The 14484-nt window shown below is 45.6% G+C and overlaps 1 protein-coding gene across 1 annotated transcript; it reads right to left on the reverse strand.

The window, feature by feature from the left end:
- Positions 1–530: 530 nt before the first annotated feature.
- Positions 531–4326, reverse strand: LOC124245462 (uncharacterized protein CXorf49 homolog). Its single transcript, XM_046672864.1, has 6 exons — positions 3064–4326; positions 2323–2482; positions 1713–1789; positions 1408–1453; positions 768–809; positions 531–662 (listed from the first exon to the last, which is right to left on the reverse strand). Exons 1-5 carry the CDS (start codon positions 4324–4326, stop codon positions 769–771), a joined length of 1587 nt encoding a protein of 528 aa, XP_046528820.1. The 3' UTR covers positions 531–662; position 768.
- Between the last annotated feature and the right edge of the window lie 10158 nt (positions 4327–14484).

Raw genomic sequence — 14484 nt, forward strand, 5'->3', positions numbered from 1 at the left:
GTAGGGGAGGCCACTGATGGACGGAAAGCCACCTGAGGCATCAAGAGTGCTCAGAACACAAAGCGCGGTTGAGGGGAGAAGCAGGGCAGTGATCCCAATGAGGGAAGGAAAGAGGGACTGGGGCTCTGGAAAGGGGTCCTGAGTTCCTGCTGAAGGGCAAGGGGAAGAGCCGCACGGAATGGGAAACCTGGAGACCCCAGAAGAGGAGGAGATTCGGAGAGAACACCAAGAAGGCCTGCAGGGGAAAGTGGGTAAATGCGAGTGTGGCCGGGCAGCACCCACACAGAAGCCAGAGCCCAGATCCCAGGCACTCTGCTGGCCTGACTGCAGGGCTCCTATCAGAGGTTGGCCCAGACTCCCCACAGGGAGAAGGCCCACACAGAACGCCAGGGTTCCTCTTCCAGAAAAGGATCTGAAATGCAGCAGTCCCCCAGCCCGCCTCAACCTCTCTGCCTGCCCAGTCCCCCCACCCCCAAGAGAGGACAGACCACAGAATATGAGAAGTCCTTTAATGTGAAACTGCTGTGAACTGGGGTGGGGAGAGGGCAAAAGAAGGGGCGGAAGCCCAGGCTGAGGGAGAACAGGAGGGAACCAGCTTGGCCGCAGCTCCAGGGCTCCAAAGGCACCAGCTGCTTCTCTTGTAGGAAGGTGCTGGGCTCAACCTGCGAAACAGAGTGGGGCCGGGGAAGAGGCTCAAGCCAGAGTCTGCCCCCACCCTCCGGAACAGCCCCGACTGTGGGAAGGGGTATGGTGTGTTTAACACTCACTTCAAAGGCTCTGGGACTTGTCAGCCATGGACAGCACAGCGGCTGAAACAGAGAGACGCCTAAGCAGGCACTCCACCCACAGGGATCTAGAAGCCCGTGCCCCTGTCCCCGGGGGGGACGGCCTAGCCCTGCCCCTGGAAGCCCCTCCGGGCCCTGTGCAAGCAGCCCCGGGCCGGACTCAGTCACCCACCACCTGAATTCCGTGGGGAAATGTTTTCTAAACGAGAACCAAATGTGCCAGTGGGTCTCCAGCTTTGGGGCATATCAGGGCCATTCAGAACTTGTCAAATGAACACACAAGCAGGGGACAAGGCACACCAAGCAGCAGTTATAGGGAAAACAAGGAGCCATCTCTGAACGTCTAAAGAGAAGGAGATCTCTAGGCCTTGTTCGCGTCAACAGTGTGCGCGTGCAGTGCAGACAACACTTTCCTATTTGCACAGGCGCTCGGCTGTACCTGACAGCATGCTCCAGGGCCAGGCCTGCTGGACTCTCCTCCCCACAGGAACGTTGGCCCCTGTGAGGCCGCCTGCCCCTGCGGCCCAGCCCCACCCCAGGGCCCCGAGTCCTGCACTACGACACCACAGGCGCTCCCGGGGCCCCTGCCCTGGCCCCTGCCTCAGCCAGAGGTTCCTCATACCAAGGCGCTCTTTAAGGTCGTCTATTTCTCTCTGTAGCACGAGACACTAGGCCAGCAGACACCAGAGAAAGAGAAATGATTAGTATCAGCTGGCCTCCTCTCGCCTCAACCTCCCCTCTCCCCGGGCCCCTACCTCCAAAACCCCAGTGGCTAGACTGGCAGGGGCTCCTCGGGGAAAGGAGGTGCGCTCCCTCTCTGGGGTACAGGATGGGGGAGGGAGGGCAACACGTATGTCAGTTGACCCTGTACACTGACCCCACCGTCTAGTTTGGGCCTGCATTTCTAGGAACCACAGAAACAAATACCCGAGGACAGCCCTCTGCTCCAGGTGGTTGCTGCTGCCCTTCTGGTCTTGGAGGTCGGTCAAGTGGTTCCTGGTCACCTGAGTGGGAAGGAACAGGACGTCCAGCTTCCAAGGCTCCCAGGGAAGTGGCAAGTGAGGCAGCACCACCCTCTGATGGCATGGACTTGCCCCTCCTCTGCCCCGCAGCTCCCATCTTCTCTCAGGGCATGCCTCGCCTGTCCTGTTCCCCAGGGGCAGCCCCAGCACCACTGTGCTCCCCAGGACTGTGGCTCTGGGTTGGACTCTCCCAGAGCCGCAGCCACAGCCTGGACCCTGGAATGAGCCAGCGGCCCAAGAGAACTCAGCAGAAAAGGCTCTGTCCTGCTGAGAGTCTACATCCGGAGTCGCGGTTTGGGGCGCTGCTAAGGTATCACCGTTGCCGCACAAACCCCATGCAGAGCATGATGTGACTTAAGGCCAGCTCTGTGCGCGCCCCATCTCCTTGGGAGAAGCTGCCTGGGTAGGCAGGGAGGCCTGGGATCAAGGCTGAGCCCCCAGCAGAGCCAGAGCCAGAGCTTTGCCCTCTTGTCCCCTCTCCCCTCACTCATGGCTCACTCACCCAGAAGACTCACCAGAGGGTGCAGGCTCCCTAGGTACAGTATTTCCCTGGCTTGGGGCCAGGGACTGTGGGTTTCCCGGAACTTGGGGAGCAGCTCTGGTGTTGAGGTCACCACTGCTGCCTTCTTCACGATGCATGCACGGACTACATGGCTCTGGTCTGTGCGCTAGAGGCTAAAAAACCATTTCTCACCCATTTGGACTGGGAATTTGTGTGCGTGTGTGTGTATGTGTGTGTGTCTGTACCCACACGCGTTTAGAGGCTGCGGTGAGGCAGGGAACAGGCCAGGGAATTCAGAGGCTGATCTCATCAGTACTTTTGCCCTCAGTCAGCCCCAGGCCAGGAGGCAGAGCTGAGCTGGGGAGAACAGTGGGGCACTGAGAAAGCCCAGGTCTCCTGCAGAGAAGACTTGGGGAACAGCTAGGAAGTAGGATCAGGAAGCCTGTGAGTCTGAACACTGAAGCTCTGCGGCCCAAACTTTTAAGGGGTCCCTGGATCCCAACCAGCTACCAGTCCTCCCTTCCATCCCAGCCCCTCTCTGGGGGAGGAGGCAGGAAACGGGCCAAGGGTCGAGAATGGTGGCCAGCACACACGAAGTGTTGGCTTCACGTTTCCCCTTCTAGAACGACCCCCCTCTGGCAAGCTAATGACCGAGGGTCCCCAGTGACCACCCCCGAGGGATGGGCACAGGGAGCATGGGTAAAGAAGCCCCTGATTGGGGTGGGGGGAGAGAGGAGGAGCGGGGTCTACTCACTTGGCCCTGTGGGGCTGGGTCGCTGTTTGGGTCAATATCTTCTCCTGTCACCTCCACCGGCTGAGACTCCATTGTCCTCCCGGCCACAGATTTCTCCCCAGTGCCGGGCTGCTTGGATTGCTTGGTTCCCGCAGGGGCCAAGGGATACTTCTTGCGCCTCACAAGCAGCGGGACACCACAGAGTGGCGGGAACGTGGCCGGGTCCGGGGGAGCTGCCGAGCCTCTCTGCCCCCAGGAAGGAAAGGTTCTCCCCTGGGCAACCTGTGAGGCAGCCCCCAGGCATTTCTTCCCCAGGGCCGCCTTCTTCCAAGGAGTGGCCCGGGACAGGACACTGGCAGTGGCAGCGGCGGCAGCTGCCTGGTAGCTGGGCCTGTTCCCCATCTTGCGCCAGAATACACACTCTACTTTCTGGGAGGAAGATAAGTCCAGCTCTCCAACAGTCTGCCTTTCCACAGCCAAGGTGAATGCTTGGGCAGCGGAGGACAGGAAAGAGCCCGGCACGTGGGGTAAATTCTCCCTGGCGGGGAAACTGGAGCGTCTGGGTGGGTCCCCGGGATCCTCGGGTCCACTGGACTTGGCTTGGCCGCCTTCTTTGGGGTAAAAGCTCATCCTTGTCAGCTGTATCTCCCTGGCCTCGTCTGATGACTCTGGGTCGGAGGGCAGCTCGACTGGGCCTCCCGCCGAGGGCTGCCCACGACCCACAGGGCCGCCCATCCTGCTCCTCCCGCCTCTTTCAGGGTTCCCCCAGGCCCGGCTTCCCTCAGGCCCACGGAAGTGGAGAGGGGCGGTGGAAGAGGGCTGCGACGCCACCCAGCTAGGGGCAGGAGCGCCTCGGAAACCGGCACCGGCCTCGGGGCCCGCCCACACGGTGGAGCCTCGGGCGGCACAGCTCTCAGGGTACCGGTATCTCCAGACGCCCCAAACGCCCCGCTCGGTCAGCTGCTGCACGATGTTTACCGCAGACCGCGGCGCCCGGCGGGACGCGGAGTCCACCGCGGCGCCCCTGTCGTCGGCCGGGAAGCTGGGTCCGCCTTGGCGGCTCCGGAGCACCAGCCCTCCCGAGTCCATGACATGCCGCTCGGACTCCAAGCCCTCGGGCTCTAGGAACCCGCCCTCGCCCTCGCCGCTCCGCGGCGCCCCCAAAGCAGGACCTAGATCGGCTGTCCGCAGGGCTCTGGGCCCGGCCGAGCAGACGACCGCCCGCTCCCCGCCCTCCGGGTCGAAACCCGTACCCAAGACAGACTCCTCGTCAGGGGAGCTCATGTCGTGAGGCGCGGCGGCCCTCAGTCGCCTCCCGGGAGACTAACGTCCCAGGAGCGGCGGGACGGGCTGCGCCGCGCGTGCGCAGCGGCGAGGCCTTGGGGGCACGCCCGCCCTCTCGAAACGCGCCCTACGAGATCGCCTCAAACCACGCGCGGCTTGCGCGCGCCTTCGACGCCTGCGCCGCGCCCTTCGCGTGGGGCCGCCCCCGCCAACGAGCGCGCCCCTTGTGGGCCCGCCCCCCCGAGGCCCTCCCCAATCGCGTCCAGGGCCTTGGGGGGCCTCCGAAGCCCCTCGCGGGCCGGCAGTGGGAAGCCCGTCCAGTGCCTGAGTGCGGCTGTTGGGGCGCTCGTCCCGCCTCTTCCGAACAGGCCGCCTCCCCGGCACAGGCTACATTCCAGTGGCAGCCGCGGCTCTGAGCCCCGGTTTCCCGCGTACGGAGTGGGGCAAGGCCGGCCCCGGGCCCAGGGGGGCGTGCGGTGGGGCTTGTGGGGGGACACGGCAGGTCCCTGGTGGGGCATGTGGCGCACAAGGGATGGGCCAGGCTTTAGTCCACAGGACGTATGACCCCGTAGGAGAATGGGCACAGGCAGCCCGCAGCCAGCCATCAGGGGTCGGGCGTACTGTTTCCGCCGTAAAGGGCCAGAGAGTAATGTTGTCTTTACGGCTGTTGGGTTTCTGTCTCAACTGCACGAGGATGATAGGTGATCAAATCGGCCTGTGGTTGTGTGCTCAGGCTGGTTTGGGGGCAGGTTGGGGTTTGCCCTCTGTCTCTCGGCCCCTGCCTCACTGTCAGTTCAAACGAGGGAATCCCAGTGCCCAGTGCTCGCCCGAAAGGATGCTCAGTATTGCTGGTCCTGGAGGTGAGAAATAAAACCACAAATCAGTTTTCCCACACCACGTTTGCAACCATCTAAGAGCTCCACCATTCCAAGGCGGGGGGAGGTCATGAGCAAACCCTTGCTTTTGACCACAGGTAGGGGGCCCAGGGTTTGGAAGGGGAGGCAGCAGCAGTGGCAGCGGTGGCAGCAGGGTAGGAGAGCCATTTGGGAGGGTGGTTTGGCAGCGTCCAGGAAAAGAAACTTCTTCCACATGTACTCGGTTGGTGCCTGGTGCTCTTCTGAGCACTGTAGATAAATAGTCACACATCTTCAGGACAATCCTAGGATTCAAGTAGCCACTCTTACCATCCTCTTACAGAGGAGGAAACAGACCCTGAGAGGTTCAGCCAGTGGCCCAAGGTCACTGGGCTTGTCGGGATTGGCAGCAAGATTCAAACCAGGCGGTCTGGCTCCAGAGTCCTTGCTTTTGGTATCAAACCTGGAGTGAGTTCACTCGCCCACTGCACAGCAAGCCAATCTCTGACACTAGGTGTAGTGGAACAAAGTAGGACTTTGTTACTGCACAGCACTGAGCAAGGAGAAAGGGTGACTAATGCTGAAATCCAAAACTCCTTGAAAAGCTAAAAGTAAGAGTTTTTATTTGGGGTTTTAGGTAGGGAAGGGGGAGTATATGACCTTGTTGGTCAGAGCTTTTCCACCAGCCTGTGTTTGGCCTTGAGACTACTTGCAGAGAGGAGGGAGCCGTGACCTTGCCGGTCAGCAGCTTTCCCACCAGCTTGTGGCTCCTTGTGGGGAGGAGATAGGGAATCCACGTGGTTGTACTTGGCATTTGTCTCCATGGTGGATAGTGGATTCTGGAGCCAGGAAGCCAGGGAGTAAGCAGGGAATGGGTGCTTTGGTTTTAACCGTGTATATGGTGGGTTTAATGATGGGAAACTGAGATCACAGCTGTTATCATTTCCCCCTATTTTATGTTCATCCCTCATTTTTGAGGGATTTGGGGCTGTGACCGATTTAGCTACTTCCTGCTGAATTGAGGCATAGGTTGTTTTATCTCATTGAACCAGTCTTTTAATAAGGTGATGTTGCAGGTACGCTCCCAAAATGAAGCCTGTATCATGTAAGTAAACAGGTATTTAACAAGAAGTTTTTCTAGAGAAACAAAAAGAAAAAAACAAGGTTAACGGTTGGAGCAATTGTAAATCAGTTCTTGAGCCCAGGAGGCAACCAATCAAGATTCCTAGAAGTCAGGGTTAACGCATCCTTTGCAGTTTGAAATGTCTCCCATGATGCCATTGGGCACTCAGGTAGCTTTTTGAGTGGCTTACACAGCAGTAGACATGAATCTCTCTTAAGTTTATATTAAGTCATCCAGCTTCTGTTTGCAAGGCTTCAGGAAAAAATGGCAGGTTTAGTTTTCAATGATTCCAAATGAAAATGATGGGAAAACACCTGAAAATGTTAGTTTGGAGGCTTATAGCTAGATATTTCAGGAGATTAGAAGAATTCAGGATCCAGTCCAGTTAACAGATGTAACAAAACCCTCAAAAAAATTGACAGAACCAAAATCCAACATCTACAAATGTGTATTATAGTTTCTATTGAAACATAATCTTTCTCTCTAAAATCACCCTCATTTTTATAAAGATAACCAAATTAAGACTAACTGGTTTGCAAAATAAGTCTAGTTTTAATAAATTTGACATAATTATTTACGTAAGTACAGTAAGAATAGTAATTGATTATATAGACTCTTTCCAATCTGCTTTGCTGGAACCTTTTATGAAGATCTCAAGTTGAACTTCAAAGACCTCTCAAGACCAGGAAAGCCAAGCCAAGCACTTGTCATCAGATTCCACCTGCAGTACCTACAGATTTGGATGAATTCCTCTCTTCGTGAGGTTCCCCGAAATATTGAGGTTCCTTGCACCTGCCAGAGGGGGTGACATTCTTTACTTAACCTTACCAGGTTACTGGGAACCCATAAGCAAGGTACCAGACCAATATTTCCAAATGGCTTTATTCCAGAAAATCAACCTTTATTCCTCAGAAGCTGTCTTGTCGTATCTGAGCCTGTATGTTTCTCTCAAATATGACATTCCAGTGAAAGCCTTGGTAATATAACCAGTGTTTCCAATTGTGTCCTGTAATAAGAAGAACTGAGTCTTATTGAATTTATGCAAATAACCATATTGCCATGGAAATAAGAGCACTTAGTCATCAAGAGTTTCCAAATTCTGGAGGTATTAGATAGGGAGAAAAAGATAAATGTTTCAATTTTGTTTACAGATGTACAATTCCGTCAAATTGCTATGTCATAGTTAGCATAAGAGAAAAGAAGAAAAGATTTTCTTAAATCTGAGAAAACAAAACACAGAACATTTAAAAATCAGTAATATTTTAAACATGAAGTCATAAAATTATAATCATCCTCATGAGTTCATTAAGTTCTGTGTAATTAGTTCTTGAACTTGTCAGCAGTCGTATAAGTTCATCAGATTTTCTGTTACAGTTCTGTTAGAGATTTCCTACCCAGTTTAGTTTTACAATCTGAACATTTATCAGAAACCTGTATTCTAGAGTAAGCACCAGAGTCCTTTTCATGAACTTCTCTGAAGATAAAACATATTTGTAAAAACATCAGAGTAAAACAACTGTCTGTAAATAACAAAAGACTTAAAAATGGCAATTGACAAAGAAACTTGGCTATTTTTGATGACATATAACATTCCAAGACAACAACCAGAGTTATGGCTGACAATCAGGACACATCAGAATTTTAGTAATGTTATATATTTTTTCAATATTTATATCAATAACATTTACCCATGTAATATTATAGGTCCCCATGAAGCAAAGTTTAGTTATCCCTTTAACCATGGTGACAGTTAAAGAATTTTAGGCAAATGTGGAGAATCAAATAGTTGTAAGAAAATCCTTAGCATCTGTGATTAAGGACCCGACAAAAACAATATGGGAAGTTTATTTTGATAAAACATAAAATTCTTATCCTTCTCGTAGAATACTCAAAGAAAAAAATCTCTTATAATTTTTTTTCAAGAGTAGACTAAAAGTTCAGGCAAATTATCTTTTTTAATAAAGAGAAGAAGCAGTTTTAATTTTGTACCAGTTTACTTTTGACATTAAAACTTATTTACTTAATTGGATTTACTTTAATCTTAGCCAACTTGACCAGGCATAAAACTCCTCAGGGTTTTGCCTTTATAAACATTTTGTCACTTACTTTTTACATTCAGATTTTGTCCCAGGTTTCCTTTGTTCCCTTCTAGTACTTTAGGACAAATTTATCTTTTTTTTTTTAACCCAACAAGCAAAAATACTTTTAGTTTTATAACTTCTTACTGAAAATATATATTTTGCTTTCCTTGAATATAAAGATTTTTTCCTTATTAATTTTTAGTAGCTCTAATTACATATATTAGAATCTTTAACCCTTACAAACATTAATTTCTAAGTAAAAACCAAGTAAACAATTATAAATTTTTCTTTATATTAGCATTCTGTGGTTTGACAAATTTACAAATACTTTCTATAATTTTTAGAAACATATTACTTTATCTTACTACTTTAGTAAGAAAACACAGGGTGTGTTTATTAATAGACCCAAACACTTTTTAGTTTCTCTGTAATAAGAAGCCAAAAGTAGATAAACTTATACATGTTCAGCAATAATGTTTCAGTGTTCCATCAGATCCTAAATGACCAAGGTACTCAACAGATTTTGTCATTTACCTTAACTTAGTAAAACTCTAAAGTTTTAAGTTACCAAAAAGGTTTTGGGAGCTGTTTTTTAAGTACACAGACCATAAAACATAATTATTGTACTCAAAAACTTCTACCCATTTTTATCTATTTAAATTATTTTTCCCAACAATTAGGCTTAGATTACTCACAAAACTTTGTGTGACATTAAAGCAGTTAGCCATTATCTTAAGTTGTTTTAAGTACATACATTATAATAATTATTGTTATAAAGTTTTTCCAAAAATATTTATCCTTTTACATCTATTTAGTTTACCTGTTCTCAACAATTATATTTAGATCATCTATAAAAACCTCATGAGACATTAAACAAAATCAACTATTATACCAAGTTATTAGTTTTGCTGATAAATTTTGTAAAGAGATAACATGAGATCAATTGACCAGTAACCCAGGCTGTATGTCTGCATCATATCCAATGCTGGTAACTCTGAGGTTATGCCTATTTTAAATCAAATAAGCAAAGTTAAACAGGATTTTATTTACCAAAGATCATTATATATCATGGTAAATAACTTTGCCTTTTATAAATTTGTGTATATTAATCAAAGAGTATTCCATTATGAGAGATTTTGAATTCTCTCTTTTAAGTGTTCTTACAATATCAGGTAGGTGAAAGGTTCCCAGATGAGGTATAATGTTTATCCCCACAACATAATCTATAGTAAAATCAGACAAAAGAGATGTAATCATTTTACATAAAGGCCATTTGAATATACCAATTTTATATAACTTTATCTTAATTTTCCCAACTCTTATACTTTTAATTGTAACATATTAGAATTCCATTAACAAGTTTTGGTATTATAGTAGTAAGTAGAGGAAGCATTCCCAGTTAGACGTAACATCTATTCCCAAAGAAAACATCCAGGCAAAGTTGACATAACGTCTTTATATAATATTCCTTAAACACTTTAATTTTTATAGTGTTATTAACCTGAGCAGCCTAATCATTGCCCCAAACAATTGTTGATCAGGTTTCTCACTGTGATTTTTGCCTCCTGACCTTTAAAATCTTTTTTCAAACTGTGCTGAATAGAACAGGTTTGTCTGATGTCCTTTAATACTGGAGGGCCAATTAGGGAGGTCCCTTTAGCCAATCCAACCTCAGGCAGTGTTTTAATAAAATCTTTGTTTTAACTTTATTTATGTCTGTTCTATTTATCCTATTTTACTTTTTAATAACTAGCTAAAGTTATTCATCCTGTTGGGATGAGTCCTGTGACTAGTCCCTTTCTGATTTCTCTTTGTTAACTTAATGCTTTCATAAGCATCTGTAAAACCACAGGAAGAAGCTGAGACCCCACGTTTGATTAAGTTTTTGAGACTAGTTATTGTACTTTTCTTTTAATTTGGTCTTTTTATAGGTACCAATAGAATAGCTGTTTATTATGAGAGCTCTCTAAAAATTTTCTAATATAAGGATTCATTGTTTGGCTATTTTCTCTCCAGAGTTTAAAGAATATTGTGGCCATGCAGTGTTACAAAAGAAAATTATCCCTTTTAGACATTGGCTTATAACTATCATTAGACCATCTACTCAGAATGAGCCCCAGTGGACTCCGCTTGGGGACAGACAGCATGTTTCCCATTCCAATACACAGAGACAGACAAACACACAGATCCAGACACAGAAAATCCAGACACCAGTGAACTGATTCCCTGATTGAGGGTAAAAAGTGCTACAACTGTTCCCACTCTGAATGAGCTCCCAGATGGCCCCTCTGTGAATGGAAAGGACCCCAGGTGGCCACTCCATGAACAGAAAGGACCCAAGATGGCTCCTCCATGAATGGAAGAGACTCCAGAGGAGGGAAGGAAGTTCACAGATGTCCCCAAGGTGATTTACCCTATTTCAGAGTCTGTCAACTCACAAGAACAAAGAACAAACAAACAAATCTGGAACATTTTTCCTTGCCACAAGAAAACGTGCCTAGGGTCAGTAGTGCCAGGCCAGATGGAAAATACTGGGGACAGTCCCTAGGGCAAATCACCTAGGCAGCTGCTGGACTGCTTCCCCAGAAATCCCAGTCAGCCTGGGGCCATGGAACCATGGGCAAGAGCCTCCTGGCTGGCTTGCCAGATTGTTAGCGCCTACAAACATAGGTTCTTTACCTGCCACACAAGAGGGGCCAAATAAAAACTGGAACGACAGGCTTATGGCAAGGAAAGGGTTTTTATTTTGGTTGATATCAGCCAGGAGATGAGAGTGAGCCCTCAAATATGTCTCATTTCATCACGTCTCCCCAAAAGAGGGGAGGCAAAGAGTTTTAGGTTTGTGAGGGATGTGGCTGTTTGTGGAAGGCGGGGGAAGTCAGTGGCCTTGCTGGTCAGAGCTTTCCCATCAGCCTGTGTTTGGCCTTGGGAAGCTATTTGCAGGGAGGAGGATGATAAGGAAATTTACAGGTGGGCGACCTTGGCTGTTTGTCCTTATAGTGCGTGTGGTGGATTCTGGAGCCAGGGAGCCAGGGAGTAAGCAGGGAAAGAGTGCTTTGGTTTTAACCCCACATATGCTGGGTTTAACGTAGGGGAACTGATATCAAGGCTGGCACCACTCCCAGAACTCAATGTTTGCCCTGAGGCCCCACTCCAGGCTGCTTGATCCAGGTAGGACGCAGGCCTGCCTATGCTGATTGGCATTTTATGGATGTATCAATTTGTTTACCAGTGTTCAGGAGATTAGGACCCCAGTCGTAATCTACCAGCCACAATTTTCAAAAGAATTTTTTTACAAAAATTATTTTTTCTTGTGATGAAGTCTTTTAAGATATACTCTCTTAACAACTTTCAAATATGCAATACAGTATTATTAACTACATTCACCATGCTGTATATTACATCTCCATGACACGTATTTTAGGCTGGAAGTTTTTATCTTTTGACCACCTTCACCCATTTTTTCTACCACCCCCAAGGCAACCACAATCTGTTCTCTGTATCTATAAGCTTGTTCTTTTGTTGTTATTGTTTGTTATGTTTCTTAGATTCCATGCATAAGTGAGATCATATGGTATTAGTCTTACTCTGTCTGACTTATTTCACTTAGCATAATACCCTCCAGGCCCATCCCTGTTGTCACAAATGGCAAGATTTCATTCTTTTTACAGCTAAATAATGTTCCACTGTATATATATAGCACATCTTATTTATCTATTCTTTTACTGATGTACACTTAGGTTGTTTCAATTCTTGACTATTGAAAATAATACTGCATGAACATGGGGGTGCATACATCTTTTCGAATTAGTATTTTTGTTTTCTTTGGATAAATATCCAGAAGAGTAATTGCTGGATCATATGGTAGTTCTATTTTTAATTTTTAGAAAAACCTCCATATTGTTTTCCACAGTGGTTGCACAAATTTACATCCCCATCAACAGTGCACAGGGTTCCCTTTTCCCCCACATCCACACCACCATTTATTTCTTGTCATTTTAATGATAGCCATTCTAACAGGTGTGAGGTGATATCCCATTTTGGTTTTGATTTGCATTTCCCTTACGATTACTGATATTGAGAATCTTTCCACTTGCCTGTTGGCCATCTGTATGTCTTCTTTGGAAAAATATCTGTTCAAGTCCTCTGCTCATTTTCTAATTGGACTTTTCTTTTTCTATTGAGTTGTATGAATTCCTCATATATTTTGCATATTAACCCCTTATCACATATTTTATTTGCATATATTTTCTCCCACTCAGTAGATGGCCTTTTCATTTTGTTGAAGATTTCCTTTGCTGTGCAGAAGCTTTTTAAATTGACATAGTCTCACTTGTTTATTTTTGCTTTTGTTACCTTTGCTTTTGGAATCAGATAGAAAAAATCATCAATAGGTCCAATGTCAAGAAACTTACTACCTATGTTTTTTTCTATGAGTTTTAAGATTCCAGGTCTCACATTCAAATCTTTAATCCATTTTGAGTTAGTTTTTGTGTATAGTGTAACACAGTAGTAGAGTATCATTCTTTTGCATGTGGCTGTCTAGTTTTCTCAACAACATTTATTAAAGAGAGTGTCTTTTCCCCACAGTATATTCTTTACACCCTTGTCATGTCATAAATTAATTGACCAGATATACTTGAGTTTATTCCTGGGCTCTCTATTCTGTTCCATTAATCTATGTATCTGTTTTTATACCAATACAATACTATTATGATTACTATAGCTTTGTAATATAGTTTGAAATCAGGGAGCATGGTGCCTCCAGCTTTGTTCTTCTTTCTCATGATTTCTTTGGTTATTCAGGGTCTTTTGTGGTTCCATACAAATTTTAGTATTTCTTCTATTTCTGTAAAAAATGCCACTGGAATTTTGATAAGAATTTCATCAAATCTGTAGATAGCTTTGGGTAGTATGGTATTTTTACAATATTAATTCTTCCAATTCATGAGCATGGAATATCTTTTCATTTATTTGTGTCTTCAGTTTCTTTCATCAATGTCTCATAATTTTCTGTGTACACCTCCTTAGTTAAATTTATTCCTAGGCATCATATTCTTTTGGATGCAATTGTAAATAGGATTGTTTTCTTAATTTCTCTTCCTGATAGTTTGTTGTTAGTGTATAGAAATACAGATTTTTGAATATTGATTTTGTATCCTGAAACTTCACTGAATTTATTAGTTCTAACAGTTTTTGGTGGATTTTTTATTGTTTTCTATATATAATATGATGCCATGTGCAAATAGTGATGGTTTTATTTCTTCCTTTCCAATATGGATGTCTTTTATTTCTTTTTCTTGCCTAGTTGCTATGACTAGACCTCCAATACTATGTTGAATAGAAGTGACCAGAGTGGACACCCTTGTCTTCTTCCTGATCTTAGAGGAAAAGATTTCCCCTTTTCACCATTGAGTATGGTGTTACCTGTGTACTTGTTATATATGGCCTTTATTATGTTGAGGTATATTCTCTCTTTAGCCACTTTGTTGAATTTTTTTTTTTTATCACAAATAGATGTTGAATTTTGTCAAATGTTTTTTCTTCAACTATTAAGATGATCATAAGATTTTTATCCTTCGTTTTCTTAATGTGATTTATCATATTGATTGATTGATGGATCTTGAACTATCCTTGCATTCCTGGAATAAATCACACATGATTATGGTGTATGGTCCTTTTAATGTTTTATTTAATCTGCTTTGCTAATATTTTGGTGAGGATTTTTACATCTATATTCTTCAGAGATATTGGTCTGCAACTTTCTTTTCTTGTCGTGTTTTAATCTGGTTTTGGTATCAGAGTAATTCTGGCCTCATAAAATGAGTTTGGAGTGGTTTATTTTCTTCTAATTTTTGGAAGAGTTTGAGAAGGATTGCAATTAATTCTTCTTTGAATGTTTCAGAGAATTCACCAGTGAAACTATCTTGTTCTAGACTTTTGTTTGTTGGGAGGTTTTTGATTACTGATTGAATGTCCTTCCTCTTATTTTTCTGTTCAGATTTTCTATTTCATCATGATTCAGTTTTAGAAGGTTGAATGTTTCTATGAATTTTTCCATTTCTTCTAGGTTTTCCAATTTGTTGGCTTATAATTTTCC

Source organism: Equus quagga, chromosome 10 (genome assembly GCF_021613505.1).
Source record: "Equus quagga isolate Etosha38 chromosome 10, UCLA_HA_Equagga_1.0, whole genome shotgun sequence".
Taxonomy (NCBI): Eukaryota; Metazoa; Chordata; class Mammalia; order Perissodactyla; family Equidae; genus Equus; species Equus quagga.

Excerpts from the sequence above, each read along its gene's own strand:
- LOC124245462 (XM_046672864.1), bottom strand. The coding sequence starts at position 4,326 with ATGAGCTCCCCTGACGAGGAGTCTGTCTTGGGTACGGGTTTCGACCCG. Across the intron at positions 1,454-1,712 it reads GAGCAGAGGGCTGTCCTCGG|TGTCTCGTGCTACAGAGAGA; the intron begins GTATTTGTTTCT and ends CTGCTGGCCTAG. Across the intron at positions 810-1,407 it reads CGACCTTAAAGAGCGCCTTG|CCGCTGTGCTGTCCATGGCT; the intron begins GTATGAGGAACC and ends TCTCTGTTTCAG.